The 14,903-nt window shown below is 44.7% G+C and overlaps 1 protein-coding gene across 1 annotated transcript; it reads right to left on the bottom strand.

Annotated features, from left to right (window-relative positions):
- Positions 1 to 294: 294 nt before the first annotated feature.
- Positions 295 to 11,498, bottom strand: LOC145396156 (cytochrome P450 2L1-like). Its single transcript, XM_080269599.1, has 6 exons — positions 11,320 to 11,498; positions 5,321 to 5,454; positions 4,730 to 4,948; positions 3,472 to 3,671; positions 1,718 to 1,835; positions 295 to 479 (listed from the first exon to the last, which is right to left on the bottom strand). Exons 1-6 carry the CDS (start codon positions 11,496 to 11,498, stop codon positions 295 to 297), a joined length of 1,035 nt encoding a protein of 344 aa, XP_080125725.1.
- Between the last annotated feature and the right edge of the window lie 3,405 nt (positions 11,499 to 14,903).

The raw sequence follows: 14,903 nt of genomic DNA, 5'->3' as shown, positions 1-14,903 counted from the left end.
AACCTTGGGAATGAGGTACCCGTTCAGCATGGTGTCTGCGGAGGCGACGTGAGCGGTGCCAAAAGGTGACAGAGAGACAATACGGTGCACCTCATGAATCACTGCCTCCAGGTACGGTAGTCTGGGGAGAGAGAGGAAGAAGTGTACATGAGACAGAGAGAGAGAGAGAATAGTTGTACCACCAAACTACATGTACTTTCATGGCACTGTGGTGGTCATATGGAAAGTTGGAACTGGGAATCTTATGAGTGACAGACAGACAGACAGACAGTGATATTCTACCACCAAACTCTCTTACTTGTTCCTCTCGCAGTAGAAGAGAAGGCTGTCTCTCGGGACCCCTTGATCAATTTCCCTCTGCACCCTGGCCTGCACCTCCGGGTACTTGGCTAAATACAAGATGGCCCAGCGCACAATGGATAAGGTGGTGTCAGTCCCGGCGATCAGTAAGTTGATAATCATAGCACACAAATCCTGCTCTGAAAAATATGAAAAGATTAAGTAGTAATTTGAATGTAAGCAGAATTTGAATGTCAACAGAATATTCAGGAACTGCCCAGAGGAGGTTATATTGGTCTCAGCTTGGGCAGACTAAACAACTGATTATCATAACACCTAAATCCAACACTGAAAAGTATGAAATAGATAACCAGTGACTTAAATGTAGCTGGAATATTCTGGTACTGCCCAGTGCGGAGTGAATATGGTAGTCTCAATCCCGGCAAACAGTAAATCGATAACCATAAAACCCAAATCCAACTCTGAAAAATGTGAAATGGATAACTGGTGGTTTGAATGTAGGCAGAATATTCTGGTACTGTTCAGAGGAAAGTTGGGCCCATCTTTTCGTCGGTTGAGCAAGCTGCCTAAGACCTCTTCCCAAGCAACTTATTTTGCTTATTACTCTTTGTGTTTCTCTTCTGCGTCACTTAAGTCTTTCAAATACCACCATACTCAGCATAATTAACATACAAATTGATGTAGACCAGCCGTATCCAAAAATAATTCACTAACAATGAGGTGCCAGGGAGCATCCTTAACCAACGAGAATACTGATCTCGATGTGGTGGTGTTGATCCCAGCAAACCGCAAGTTAGTTTATCACATGCAAATCCAATAATGAAAAAGGCAGTTTGAAGTGAGAACATTATTTATCTGGAATTTGAGCCTAGCTAAAGTATTCCACTTGGCAAAATCTAAGATGTCCAAGTGCTGTGTGGATATCATAGCCTTGAGCCCAGCAAATAGTAAGTCACTCATCATTACATGTAGGTCCATTTCTGAAGATGTAATAAATAAATAAATAAAAGTTTGGTTAAGATCAAAACTACTTAAGCTGACCTTGCTGTGTGACACTGGCCTGTGACACTGATCTTTAACTGATTATAAAACTGAATCCACTTATTCTTACCATATCCTCAACCCTTCCACAAAGTTTGGTCTAAACAAAATAAAAATTATTTAAGTGGACCTTACCCTGTGACCTTGACCTTTGACCTATCATTATGAGGATAATTGGTACCCCCTAATCCACATAGAATAATGGCTTTAACCTCACCTGTGTAGGGAGCATCAGTGGTCTCACTCTTAAATAAATCACTCAGGGAGACGTGTCACGAAGCCTCCTGTGGGACTTAATCTCACCTGTGTGGCCTCACCTTTGAATAAATCACTTAGGAGATGGTGTCACGACGCCTCCTGTGGGACTTAATCTCACCTGTGTATGGAGCGTCCGTGGCCTCCCCCTTGCGGTGGTCCATCTGTATCAGGTACTGGTCGATGAGGTCCCTGGGGTGAGACGGGTCCAGTGTGTCCCTGTGATCCTTCAACACTTCCTGCAACACCACACCATGCCTTGAGTTGCCTGTCCTTGTTAATATGGCCTTGAGTTGCCTGTCCTTGTTAATATGGCCTTGAGTTGCCTGTCCTCGTTAACCCTATCAGGTTTTTGGGCCGGGCAGATTATGTCTGTGTGCCAGAATCAGCCACTCATGCTGACCCACATCTTCACAGCTTGATATTATACTTTGATCGCTCTGTGTAAATACACTTTTCATGATAGAATGTTGGTTTTTGTGCCATTTTAAAGCTGAATAGTTGTACTTTATCGATGTATGTTAAAAAAAAAAGGAGAACAAAGAAATTAAAATGTCAAAATGATGAGTTGAAGTTAGGCAAAAAGCAAAAAAATTTTATACCTTGCCATAGAAAAATATTCGGCAAAAAATAATGAGTAAAGATATATAAATTTGGCTTAAACCACGCAAAAATACAATAAATTACCTATACAATGATATAGAGATTATGGTAATTTTTGCATTTCATTGTGCAGTAAAGAGAAAGGAAAGAGATGCACAATTTTATTTTAGTCTCAGCCGCATATTCGCTTCGCGGTGTTTTTCTTTGATCGATCAGTGTAAATACACATTTTATGATAGGATGCTGGTTGTGGTGTTATTTTGAAGCTGAATAGTTATCCTTTATCGTAGTGTGTTCATAACAGGAAAACAAAGAAAATAAAGTCAAAGTGACGAGTTGAAGTAAGGCAAACACCAACAATTTTATACCTTGCTGAAGAAAAATATTCACCAAGAATAAAGTTATAAAGAAACAAAGCCATGAGTCAGACCAGCTGTGCAGTATCGCCACACATAGAGCAACCATTCCGTGACATCATGCTCGAGCCTCTTTGTTATGATGCGTAAATGCGATTTATGGTGAATATTTTACAAAAGTTTCTTAAACTGACGATTAAAAGCGCCATCCGAATCTCTGAGGTTGGATTTGAAATGACGATCGAAATAGTCATTTGAACCTCAAAGCGTTAATATGACCTTGAGTTGCCTGTCCATGTTAATATGACCTTGAATTGCCTGTCTTTGTTAATATGTCCTTTCCAACTTGGTCCAGAGTTTCATCCTTTCTAATTTATTTCACATAGTTCAGTGGCAGAAAAAGACAATGTTGCAACGCCACATCCTGTCCATACCATGTCTTCGTCACAAGAAGAAGACGAAGAGGAGGAGGAGGAAGCATCAGAAGAGAAATAAGAACAGAAGAAGACGAATGCTAATCACTGCTACTTTTATTACAATTAAATGTAACTTGTAACTAGCTGTGGCATTTTACTGTACATAGATAACACACTGCCACACCCACATCAGCAGACTGTGCCTTTCCCACAACGTATAGAACTGACATGGAGATGTAATATATAGGGGATCCAGTACAAGTGGAAATGTTGCATGGGAGGTAGACACAGAGCTTCAATTCTTTATTCAATTTTACGTTTTGGGCTACACTTCCTGAAGATGGGTTCTGTGTAGCCCGAAACGTTCTTTTCTCTATGGGTTTGGGCTACACTCCCTGGGTTCTGTGTAGCCAGAAGCGTTAGAGAAAAGAGAGTTCAAGCTCAAACCCGTATCTCCCACCAAGAGGCGCAATATATAGCCGACCCTCATGTATACTTACGGAAACTATATCCAGGCATCTCTCCACACATCGCTGAAGTTTATCGTAGCCCAGTTTTCTCTTGAGGAAGGGAGGGGCTACTTTACCAAGCCAAGGGAAGATGTTGAAGAGGTAGACTCGACCTACGAGAGATTTGCTGGTGGAGCAGACTAACTCGATGGCTTCCTGTCCTCGCGGGTCGTCCATTTCGTAATGCATGTCTGGGAAAGGAGAGGAAGGGAGAAAAACAGAAAAGAAATGAATGTGGGAACGTCAAAGATGAAGTGGAGCAAGAGCAGAGCAGAAGGAAAGTTGAAGGATTAAAAACAGTGTGGAAGTAAAGCTTGATGAGAGAATGGTGGACCGAGAATATGGAAGAACAGCTAAGAGATATGATGATGATGATGATGATGATGAGGAGGAGGAGGAGGAGGAGGCGGAAGAGGGGGAGGAACACGACCCTGCAGGCAGTTCCTGGTGAAGCACACTATTACTACTCGTATACTACCACAGCTTCTGCTGCTGCTGCTGCTGCTGCTGTTACAACAACTACTACTACTACTACTACCACCACCACCATAGGTACTGCTACTATTACCACCATCACTACTACTACTACCGCACCACTGCCACTGCTATTGTCATACAGTACTGCATATTTGCCAGACCCTGTTAGCAGCAGGGGCCAACTACAGTCACTCTTGTCTCTGTCATTTAAGGTCCCTTAGTCACTTAACCTGCTGTATCGGAACAGAGAATTATTCCAGAGTAGAGCACCCTGGACGGCTCCAGCATCCTTCTCTGTGTCTAACAAGATGCTTGGCGACGATAACCTATTCATACCTTTGTTTAGGGTCTTTTTGGAGACCTTTGTAGACCCTGTTTATGTATACTGCAACAGTCAACCCAGTGCTTGTCAAACAGACTGCACCTGTATTGTCACAGTGTAGGACTAGAACTCTTACGTGCATCGTGTTCAGACCTTCCAGTAGTATAGTTTATGTTAAATACAAATATTGCATACATGTAACAAAAACATATGACTAAATAAAACACGTAACTTAACAGAAGCAATTGCTTCTGTATTTTTTCAGCTTGGCAACGTCTGGGCCTGACTACTCTCGGTCTGCTTATGAACTGGAGGAGGGGTTTATGTGGCCACTATGTCCTCCCTCATTCCTTACCCAAATTTCTCAAAGTTCTCATTGACCTGTAGTTTTGTCATGACTTTTAGAGGGTCCAGCAAATACAGTGCACGTTGTTCTAGTGTTAAACTCACCAGCAACCATCTTCCACACCACATTCAGTATGGCCACCCCCAGAGAAAGAGGGAGTGGTTGTTCCTTGCCCGTGTGCTTCATATAGTCTTGCACCAGAAACCCTGCCTCCCTCTGTATCACCTCCTCGAAGCAAGTCTTCCCCATGCCTAGGTCCCGAAGCTGATGAAGCGCAAAGCGACGATTCTTCTGCCACAGGGCCCCATTGCTGAAGATTATGCCTGCAGTAGAGGATGTAAGTTTAGTTGTATATATTCATCTATCTATGCCCATCTATCTATCTGTCTGTTTGTCTGTCTGAATGTCTGTCTGTCTGCCCGTTTCTCTCTCTCTCTCTCTCTCTCTCTCTCTCTCTCTCTCTCTCTCTCTCTCTCTATCTATCTATCTATCTATCTATCTGCCTGCCTGTCTATCTGTCCTTTCTCTCTCTCTCTCTCTCTCTCTCTCTCTCTCTCTCTTGCTAGCTAGCTAGCTGCCTGTCTGTCTGCTTGTCTGTCTGTCCATTTGTTTGCCTGTATCTCTGTCTCTGTCTCTCTCTCTCTCTCTCTCTCTCTCTCTCTCTCTCTCTCTCTCTCTCTCTCTCTCTCTCTCACCCAGCATGGAGCCACTGCCGATTGCACCGTAGGTATGGAAGTCTGGCCTGTCTGACAACTTCAGCTTTGCCATCGCTCTCTTGATGAGCTCATAGTTGCACAAGAAGACGTTGACCCGACTGCCAATGCGCCATCTGCGGGAGACAGTGAGTGACCAGCTGTGTGGAGAGGAAACTATTGGCCAGCTGTGTGGAGAGGAAACTTTTGAATGACCAGCTGTGTGGAGAGGAAACTACTGAATGACCAGCTGTGTGGAGAGGAAACTACTGAATGACCAGCTGTGTGGAGAGGAAACTATTGAGTGACCAGCTGTGTGGAGAGATCATATTGAATTGGCTTGTTCCTGACCATAATGCCCATCGCTTGGATTTATTCTTGACAAATAATCCAGATCAATACAGGATAGAGGTACTGTCACCACTTGGATCCTCTGACCACAATCTCATCAAAGCCTCATTAGTTAACCCTCCCACACCTCCCCGTTCTGAACCTGTCAGGGTGACCCGATGGCACTTTGACAGGGCAGACTGGGATGGATTTAGAAATGATCTTGCTGACATTCCATGGCAGTCTTTCTTCTCTAGTGATTCCAATTCTACCCAGTCCCACATTTGTGACTTAATACTAGCTGGTATGGACTTATTCATACCAAGTCAACAGCTCACTAAAAGATCTAACTCTCCAAAATGGTTTGATGGCAACTGTGCCAGAGCAACAGCCCAAAAGTCATTAGCATAATTCTTACTTAAAATAAAAAACATCTGAATCACTCTCCCAATTTATAATTGCTAGAAATCACGCAAAAGCTGTATTAAATCTATCTAAATCAAACTTTCTTCAAAAGCCAGCATCAAAACTACTTAACAACCCTAATGACAATAGCATATTCTGGTCAACTCAACCCTGGAAAGGAAACTCTGTATTTCAGTAAAGTTAACAGAAACCCCGGGAGAATTTCTCCCGGTTTTGAAAAATAAAAAAAAAATACTTATGTACAAAATTATTTTATTTTGAAGATATACAACGAAAATAGAGCACAGAAAGAAGGACAAAAAGAACCTACAAGACAATAATATTACAGGCACAATATAAAGAAATCAAAGAACAGTTACAGGCACAAAGTGATGAACATAAAGAACGATATGTCCAGCTTCAAGAGGCATTACAGGAGCAAAAGAGGGACGTACAACTGAGGATTAGAGGACAGCTAGATACTTTCATGAGAGAAATGAAGGAAGAACAGGAACAATCATTGAAGGAGGAGGTATACGCTGAGCTACAGGAGCAGAAGTATGAGGTAAGCAATAACGTGACCAAGTGCAAACAGCATGAAGAGAACCAGTTAAATCAGTTAGTGAAGAAATAGTGACGGAGCGCAAACGGCATGTGGACAACCAGCTGAAGATTAGTGAGGGAATAGTCATGGAGTGCAGACAGTATGCAGATAATCAGTTCAAGCATGTAGTCAACCATTTGAAGATACAGTAATTAATGAAGAAATTGAGGCTGTAGAGAAATAGTGCACTGCTGAGCCTCAGGTTAGTGTACAGGGAGCATATGAAAGGAATGGACAGTGTATGGTGAATCTTGACGGATCCCAAGCAACTCAAGGTATCACTACAGAGTTGAATAATCAGAATGCAGACGTTTTAAGTCCAGGCCTTAATTATGATGCCCCAGTTTTTAGGCCCCAAACCAGTGAAGTTCATGCCCGTAATTGGGGTCCAATTAAAAAGAAACCTCAGGAATTTGATGATAGAGTATCTTGAGAAACTTACCGTGCACAGTCTGAGTTACTTGTTGATCAAAATAGTTGGGATGATAGGAAGAAGGCAGTGCAGCTTGCTACTAGCCCTAAGGGTGCCGCAATGGAAATTCTGGGCCAGATGTCAGTAGAGGAGAGGAACACTAATCAGTCCTTAGTAGAAGTCCTGGAGTGCAGATATGGGACCATGTAACAGACTGAGGTTTACAGAGAAAGATTCCGAAACCATGTACAGGCTTGAGGTGAATCCCTACAGCAGCTTCCTCATCCCCTTGAGAGTATGGCATACAAGGCTTATCCTGGAGCAGCACCTAACTTGTTGGCTATTCTTCTGGGGGACCAGTTGATCGATGCTCTTGATAGTGCAGAACTGAATGTGCAAGTGAAGCAGGCACAACCCAGGCACAGGCATGTGAAGTGGAAAAATTTGAAAGAAGGTGCTGGTACTGTGAAGAGCCAGGACATAGGAAAGTGGATTGCAACAAGTGGATGAGAGAACAGGACAAGACTGAAGGAGGTTGCTGGTTCTGTGAGAAACTGGGACACAAGATGGTGGAATGTTAAAAATGGAACAAGGGGCAAGAACTGAACAGTGCAAGGAAATCCCCGATTGCAACAAATGGGTGTTGGAAATGTGATGAGGTGTGACACTTCAGCTATGAGTGTGCAAATGAGAAGGATGAGGGGAAATTAGTGAAGGCCGGCGACAAGAGGCAACAACCAGCCAGTTATTCCGAAGAAGTCCAACCACTGAGGAAATGCAGGAGAACCTTGATGAATAGTGTGTGATAAGACGGAGGAACAGCCGACAAGCAGTGTGGTAGGAATGGGAATCTTAGTAAGAAATGCAGCTGTACTGCAGTGAAAGGGCCAGCATCAGTTGAAGACGACCTGAAGATTATGCAGGTGGAGGATGCAGATTTACAACCAGTGCTAGAGTGGCTGCAGCGAAGTACAGTGGACCATTTTGGGATGAAGTTTCCAGGATAAACCCTGCAACCAAGAGCTACTGGAGTCACTGGACATTCTTCTTTTGAACAACGGACTTCTGGAGCGTCAGTGGGAGATACCTGATGGCCTCAAAAAGTACTGGCAACTGGTGGTTCCAAAGCAAAGGAGGTCTGGGATCTTTGATGAGTCTCATAACCAGATCACTAGTGGGCACCTGGGAGTGAAGATATCTCTACACTGGCTTGACAGAGGTTCTACTGGACTGGCATGCACCAGGATGTTGAAGAGTGGTGTCGGGCCTGTGATGTATGCTGTGCCAAGAAGGGACCCAAGAAACGTGGTTGCACCTCTCTTCAGCTGTACCAAGTGGGTCCACCAATGGAAACAGTCACAGTGGACATTGCTGAACCTCTGCCACTCACTGAAAGAGGAAACCAGTATGTATGTGTCTCCAGGGCCAACTTTACAAAGTGACCAGAATCCTATGCCATCCCTGATCAAGAGGCTGCGACTGTTGCTCAGGTGTTGGTTGACCAATTTTTTTGTCGTTTTGCGATGCCACAAGAGCTACATTCAGACCAGGGTAGAAACTTCGAGTCTGCTGTGTACTATGAATGCTGCAAGTTACTGGGGATCAAGAAGACCAGGACAACCCCACCCACAGTCAGATGGGATGGTGGAGAAATATTCAACTGGATCCTGGGACAGAAACTGGCCAAGTACTGCATAGAGGGACAAACAGAATGGGACCAGAAATTACCTGCATTACTGGCTTCATATCAGTCTGCATCCCATGAGTCTACTGGCTACTTACCTGCAAGACTGATGTTGGGCCACCAGTTATGCTTACCTGTTGGTTTTTTAATGGGAAGATCACCTTGTGAAGAGCTGCCTACAGACACCTCCAATTATGCGAAGCATCTTCAGGAAAGGCTGACTGAGGTACATCATCAAGTGTGAGGAGCCCTTAAGTTTTCAGGAGAAGTGATGAAGATCAAGTATGATGCCAAGGCAAGTGAGGTGAACTTCAAGGATGGTGACAGAGTTTGGTTATACAATCTTCATCAAAAGAAGGGACAGTCACCGAAACTGCAAAGCCGATGGGATGGGCCTTACACTGTGCTGGACCGCCTATCAGATGTAGCGTACCAGATTCGGGGAGGCAGGAAATTTCGCCCAAAGGTGGTGTACGTGAATTGTCTGTGGCAGTACCATGGGCCAAGACAGTACAACTGGGACGTCTCTTAGGATTTATGCTCTCTCACAGCCGAGGATATTGAGGAGAACCAAGGAGCTGAAGTACAAGAGGATGATGACAGTTTCCCAAGAGAAGAGGTGCATCAGGAAGAGGACCAAGACCTTCCTGGAGGAGAGGACTGTATGGAGGAGTAGCATAGGAGAAGACCTGATAAGCTGAAAGATTATTTTATGTATCGTTAGATGTTACACTATGATTAATGTTTATATTTGTACATATTGTGTAGTTTTGTCGGGACAACAAAGGACTAGGGACGGGGGTAGTGTTAAAAAGTGGGATTTGCCAGTTAGGTAGTCGAGAATTTTCCCATACCGTTGTTCCGTTACAAGTCAGAGTTGCCACTTAGCATGCTGTTTGTGAGCGTAGTTATTTCATAAGTTTTACATTAGTTCTTATGCTCTTTTTCTCATTAATGTTTTATTTATGTGATTGTTCAATTATTTATTTTAATTTAAATTTGTATGCTACATAACTTAGAGTCTTATGCAGTATAAAAAAAAAAACTCTGGCATGTTTTGGATGTCTTCAAGATGGTAACTGTTGCAACCATGCTCCCTCGGGAATAGATGAGAACTTTATAGTAAAGAACAATGCAAGCTTATATAAGGATGAGGAAGAGAGCTGAGCTCGTTCAGTCAGTTTTCAGTTCAGTTTGAATGTAGTGCAGTGCCAGTGATGTTTATATATCATCGGTACTTGTGAGAATAGTGAAGTGTTGTTGGCAAACAGTGTTGTGTTCTTGAACTTTTGTGTATCACTGGTACTTGTGAATAATAGTGAAATGTGGTCAAGCATTAAGTGAAATTATAGTCAATAGTGTTTATATAGCTCCAGTGCTTGTGAGGACAGTGGTGAAGATGGAAAGCATTAAGTGTAAACAACGTTGGGTCTGGTTAGCACTTGGATGGGTAACCGCCTGGGAACACCAGATGCTGTTGGCATCCCTACGTGTCAAGTGGGGTTGGTGGAGGATTAGTGCCCCTCCCTGTAAAACAATTAACTCTAAGCCCTTGACCACCCCGTCTGGGATACATGGCGTCTGGCAATGAATGAATGAATGAATGAAAATTTGAAAAATAAAGACAGTGAACTTAAGAAGCCAGGATTTTTTACGACGCCTGAGCTGATCTGGTGTCCTGTACACTGGTAGGCTGACCATAGGAAGAACAGCTCACTGGGCAACGTCTTCCCATACTGAACTACAGCTGTTGGAGCCTGTGGCAGTGTGGGATGGGGATATAACATATTCGTTTTCTTTCTTCCTTTCTTTATTCATTTTCTTTCTTTCTTTCAGCCTTTCTTTCATTCAAACGCCTGTTAACATGGGTATAGCCAGATAGACTGATAGATATGTAGGTAGACAGATAGATAGGAGAAGGAAGAGAACGAGGACAAGAGAAGGATGAAGACTAGTAGGAGGAGCACGAACAGGAAGAGGACGAAGAGGAGGAGGAGGAAGAGAAGAGGAGGAGAAGGAAGATGATGGTGTATAGTGACTCACGTAATGATATCTCCGTAAATTGGCCTCAACTTCTTCACCTGCTTATCTAAACGAGTCGAGGAGTCTGGCAGCTTCCCCAGTATAGGAAGACCCCAGATGCCTGTGGGGGAGAGACATGTAGTTGTAGTAGTAGTAGTAGTAGTACTAGTAGTAGTAGTTGTGGTGATAGTAGTAGTGGTAGTGGTAGTAGTGCTGGTGTTAGTAGTAGTAATAATAGTAGTTGTTATGCTAGGTGTTCTTAGGTCAACTCCTCGCCCTAAGAACACTAGCTGCTGAGCCAGGGTTCTCTTTCGAGACCGAAATTAGAATACACTACGAGAGGAACAGGACATAAATCTCTGGGCAAACAACCTTACATTATCTTAAATTCACAAACCACTAGATACAATGTAGATATATCAAAGGCATAATACACTGTCTGGGTTCAAAGTCAATCTCGGGACAGGAGGGTTTCTACAGGGCTGCTGAAGTCCTGGGCTCCTATAGGTGTCGGCTGGGTGTGGGAGGGGTCTCGTCAGGTGTGCCTTCCCTTAGAGGGCTCGGGACTGCTCTCAGGGTCTATGTTGTCATCTAGGGGCTGCTGGGCAGCGTGAAGAGGGGCCCTCGTCAAGCTGGGCCTCGGTGGGGTGTTCGATCCCTTGGGCGGGACCAAAAGAGGGAGAGGAGGTGCATTTGTCTGCGCCCACCCTGGAGAGAGGGTCATCATCCTTTTGGGCTGGGGAGGTCATGCCCCAGCGTCCGAGGGGAGCCTTGTGGAGTATGAGGTCTGCGGTCTCCCTCGGGTTGGGTTGCCGTCAGGTGTGCGCTGTGACATCCTCTCCTCTGGAAGTCCGACAGCAGGTGGTCTCGCCTGGGTGCTGGCTAGGCTGCTCTCACTCCCAGGGTCATGATGGGGCCTTGCCAGACCTCCTTCAGACAGGGTAGTTCCTCCTGGGGGTTGCCTTTGTGTGGAGAACAGGAGGGGTGTCCCACTCGGCCACAGGAAGGGTGGGCTGAGCAAGGGATGTCTGAAGGGGAAGTCACAGAGGGCAAGAGATAGATGGTGGCTGATGTCTCCCTGACACAGCTATTGGGTCACTGAGGTCCCAAGGGCAACAGGGGTAGGGCAGCTGGTGGCCATCCCTCTCGTGTCGGAGCGGCTAATGGCCATCACCGGACCCTTCTTCTTAGCAGGACTGAGGGCGAGGTGCAGCTAATGGCGTGGGTGGACAGGTGCAGCTAGTGGCAATCACCAAGGTCCTTTGAGGGGAGGCGCGGCTAGTGACTGTCGGCCATTTCCCGGCGAGGCTAGTGGCCATCAGCGGGCCCTTGTTCTCCAGGTGGACTGTTCGCTGAATGCGGCTAGAGGCCGTCACCTGCTCACTGGTGCGGCTAATGGCCATCACCAAGATCCTTGAAGGAGAGGGGACAGCAGAAACAGTGTGAATAGTGACAGCCATCTGCCTGCTGGTGCGGCTACTGGCCATCATCGAGGTCCAGCTCCCTGGGGCAGCTACAGGAGGAGAGTGCTTAGTGGCTAACTCTCCACTAGTGTGACTAGTGGCCATCACTGGTCCTTGCGGTAGGGGGGGATGCAGCTAATAAGTGGCTACAGGCCGTCACTCAGGCACTGTCTGGGACTGAGAATTCAACCCCATCCAGAACCTACCGAGGGCTGGTCTGGCTGGAGGGGAATGCCTGAGCACTGACTACTTCTGGTTGGGTCCATTCCGGGGAATAAGGGCACAAGGAAGTAGGGGACATAGGCCCATACCACCTGGGTAGCACATGCGCCCTTGAGGCCCCTCCGTGGTCTCCCCCTGGGGTGGGGGTCGCGACGTCCTGGTGTTTCTCGTCGTGGATGGTATTTCAGTACTAATAGTAGTTGTAGTGGTTGTGGTGGTGGTGATGGTTGTAGCAATAGTAGTAGCCAAATAGTGGTGGTGGTAGTAGTAGTAGTAGTGGTGGTAGTAGTAGTAGTAGTAGTAGTAGTTGTTGTTGTTGTTGTTGTGATTGTCGTTGCTGTTCTAGCCCCATGTTCATCCGAAAAATGTGACAAAGACATATAATAGTTGGTACTGTCATCATGATCATCACCATCATCATCATTATCACCTTCACCATCATCATCATCACCATCATCACCATCACCATCATCACCATCACCATCATCACCATTATCGTCATCACCATCATCATCATCATCATCATCACCTTCACCATCATCATCATCATCACCATCACCATCATCATCAACTTCACATCATCACCATCATCATCACCGTCATCATCAGCACCATCATCATCATCATTATCATCATCAAAATTCTCAATTTATAAAGGCTTTTACTTACTTGCTTGAGTCAGCCTTAATCACCTAATGGCCGCTCTCCACGCTGCTCGATCTCTAGTAGCCTTTCTATTCAGTCTTGTATCCCTGAGGTCACACTTCGTGACCTAGCTTTTTTTTTTTTTTGCTACTCTACGTTACACTATGCCTAAAACCGCCACCTCTCCATCTAGAATGCTGAGTTGTAGCGATAGATTAGCACAAGAGTATGATGCTAGTCACGAAGAAGTGCCGGGGAAAGGATGCATAGCCGTAATATTGCCCTGCTGTCAACGAGCTTCGTGAAATAATCCGCAAAAGGACGAAAAATCACCAAGTTATGATAAAGAAACTACGGGTATTTACAAATATCTGCTGGACGTTAGAAAATACAATAATAAACATGGTAAGGGCATTCAGAGAGCGCATACCTCCGCCAACGCTTATACCAGACTACTCAGATCACTACCAAAATGCAGCCAACTCTTCCTTGGCCCACGACCCACATGTCCACAAAACTTCTTTCAAATCCATCGATAACTTTTTGAGATATCTTGCGCACAGACAGACAATCAGGAGTGAATACATAATCTACACCAGCTTTTATCGGCGGAGGTAACAACAACAACAACACCATATACTGGTTGCTCTTCGTAATACCGCTCAAGTAAATATTTATTCTTAATCATTATATGTAAATGAGTGTATTAGCAACGTTGGGTCTGGTTAGTACTTGGATGGGTGACCGCCTGGGAACACCAGATGCTGTTGGCATAACGTTCTCCCTACGTGTCAAGTGGGGTTGGTGGAGGATTAGTGCCCTTCCCTGTAAAACAATTAACTCTAAGCCGTTGGCCACCCCGTTTGGGATACATGGCGTCTGGCAATGAATGATGAATGAATGGAGTGTATTAGCTGTTCATTCATTATTTCATGAGGGGATGTGGCAGCTCTGTGTGGTGGCATCACTTACACATTTTACACACATTTACAGATTTGACTAACATTCGTGATTATGGCGTCTGGCTAGAGAGAGAGAGAGAGAGAGAAAATAACATTTACAGATTTGACTCCCATTCACATATCTTACCAACTCAGCTGGTCCCCACGCCCTGTTCACAATCATACCACCTTGGTCGGCTGTCTCTGCGCCCTCCTGGCTCCCTAACACACTTCCTAGGCGATTTATTTGGTTCATTACACCTTGCTGTCCTGTACGCATCAAGCTGTATAGAAGTGTTAAGAATATACTCGCTAAATCCATCTTTTCATCCACCCTCAACACAAAGTGGATCTGTAATACTTAATAGTCTCTAATGATTAACCCGCTAAAGCAAACGACGACAAACGAATACAAACAACAAGCAACAAACAACATCAACAACAACAAACAAAAACATCAAACAACAAACAATAAACAAAAAGAAAAACAACAAACAATAAAAATATCGGTAATGTCTGCGTGGATGTCAAGATTACATATTTTCGTCCGTTAAGAAACCTCCCTAACACTTTTTCTTAAGCGATTTAATCTGCTCATTACAGCTTGCTGTCCTCTTCCGTGTTATAAAAGTCCTTCCAATATCGCCATATTCTGCATAAATGGCCTACAAAAGAATGTTGGCCAGTAATAAAAAACAATAAATCGCTAAGGAATAGGTGTTAGGGTATCTCCGCACCCACTGACCGTGCGGGCCAAGGTCAGACAGGGATAAACAGGCGTCTGAACACCGCATTGAAATTCCAGTCATGATCCACGTCACCCCACCAAGAGTACCTCCACCAGGAAGAAATACTACC

The sequence above is a fragment of the Coenobita brevimanus genome, chromosome 35, assembly GCF_032717465.1.
Source record: "Coenobita brevimanus isolate Jiangsu-jjx chromosome 35, ASM3271746v2, whole genome shotgun sequence".
NCBI classification, from domain to species: Eukaryota; Metazoa; Arthropoda; class Malacostraca; order Decapoda; family Coenobitidae; genus Coenobita; species Coenobita brevimanus.
This window is presented reverse-complemented; position numbering and strand designations above follow the sequence as displayed.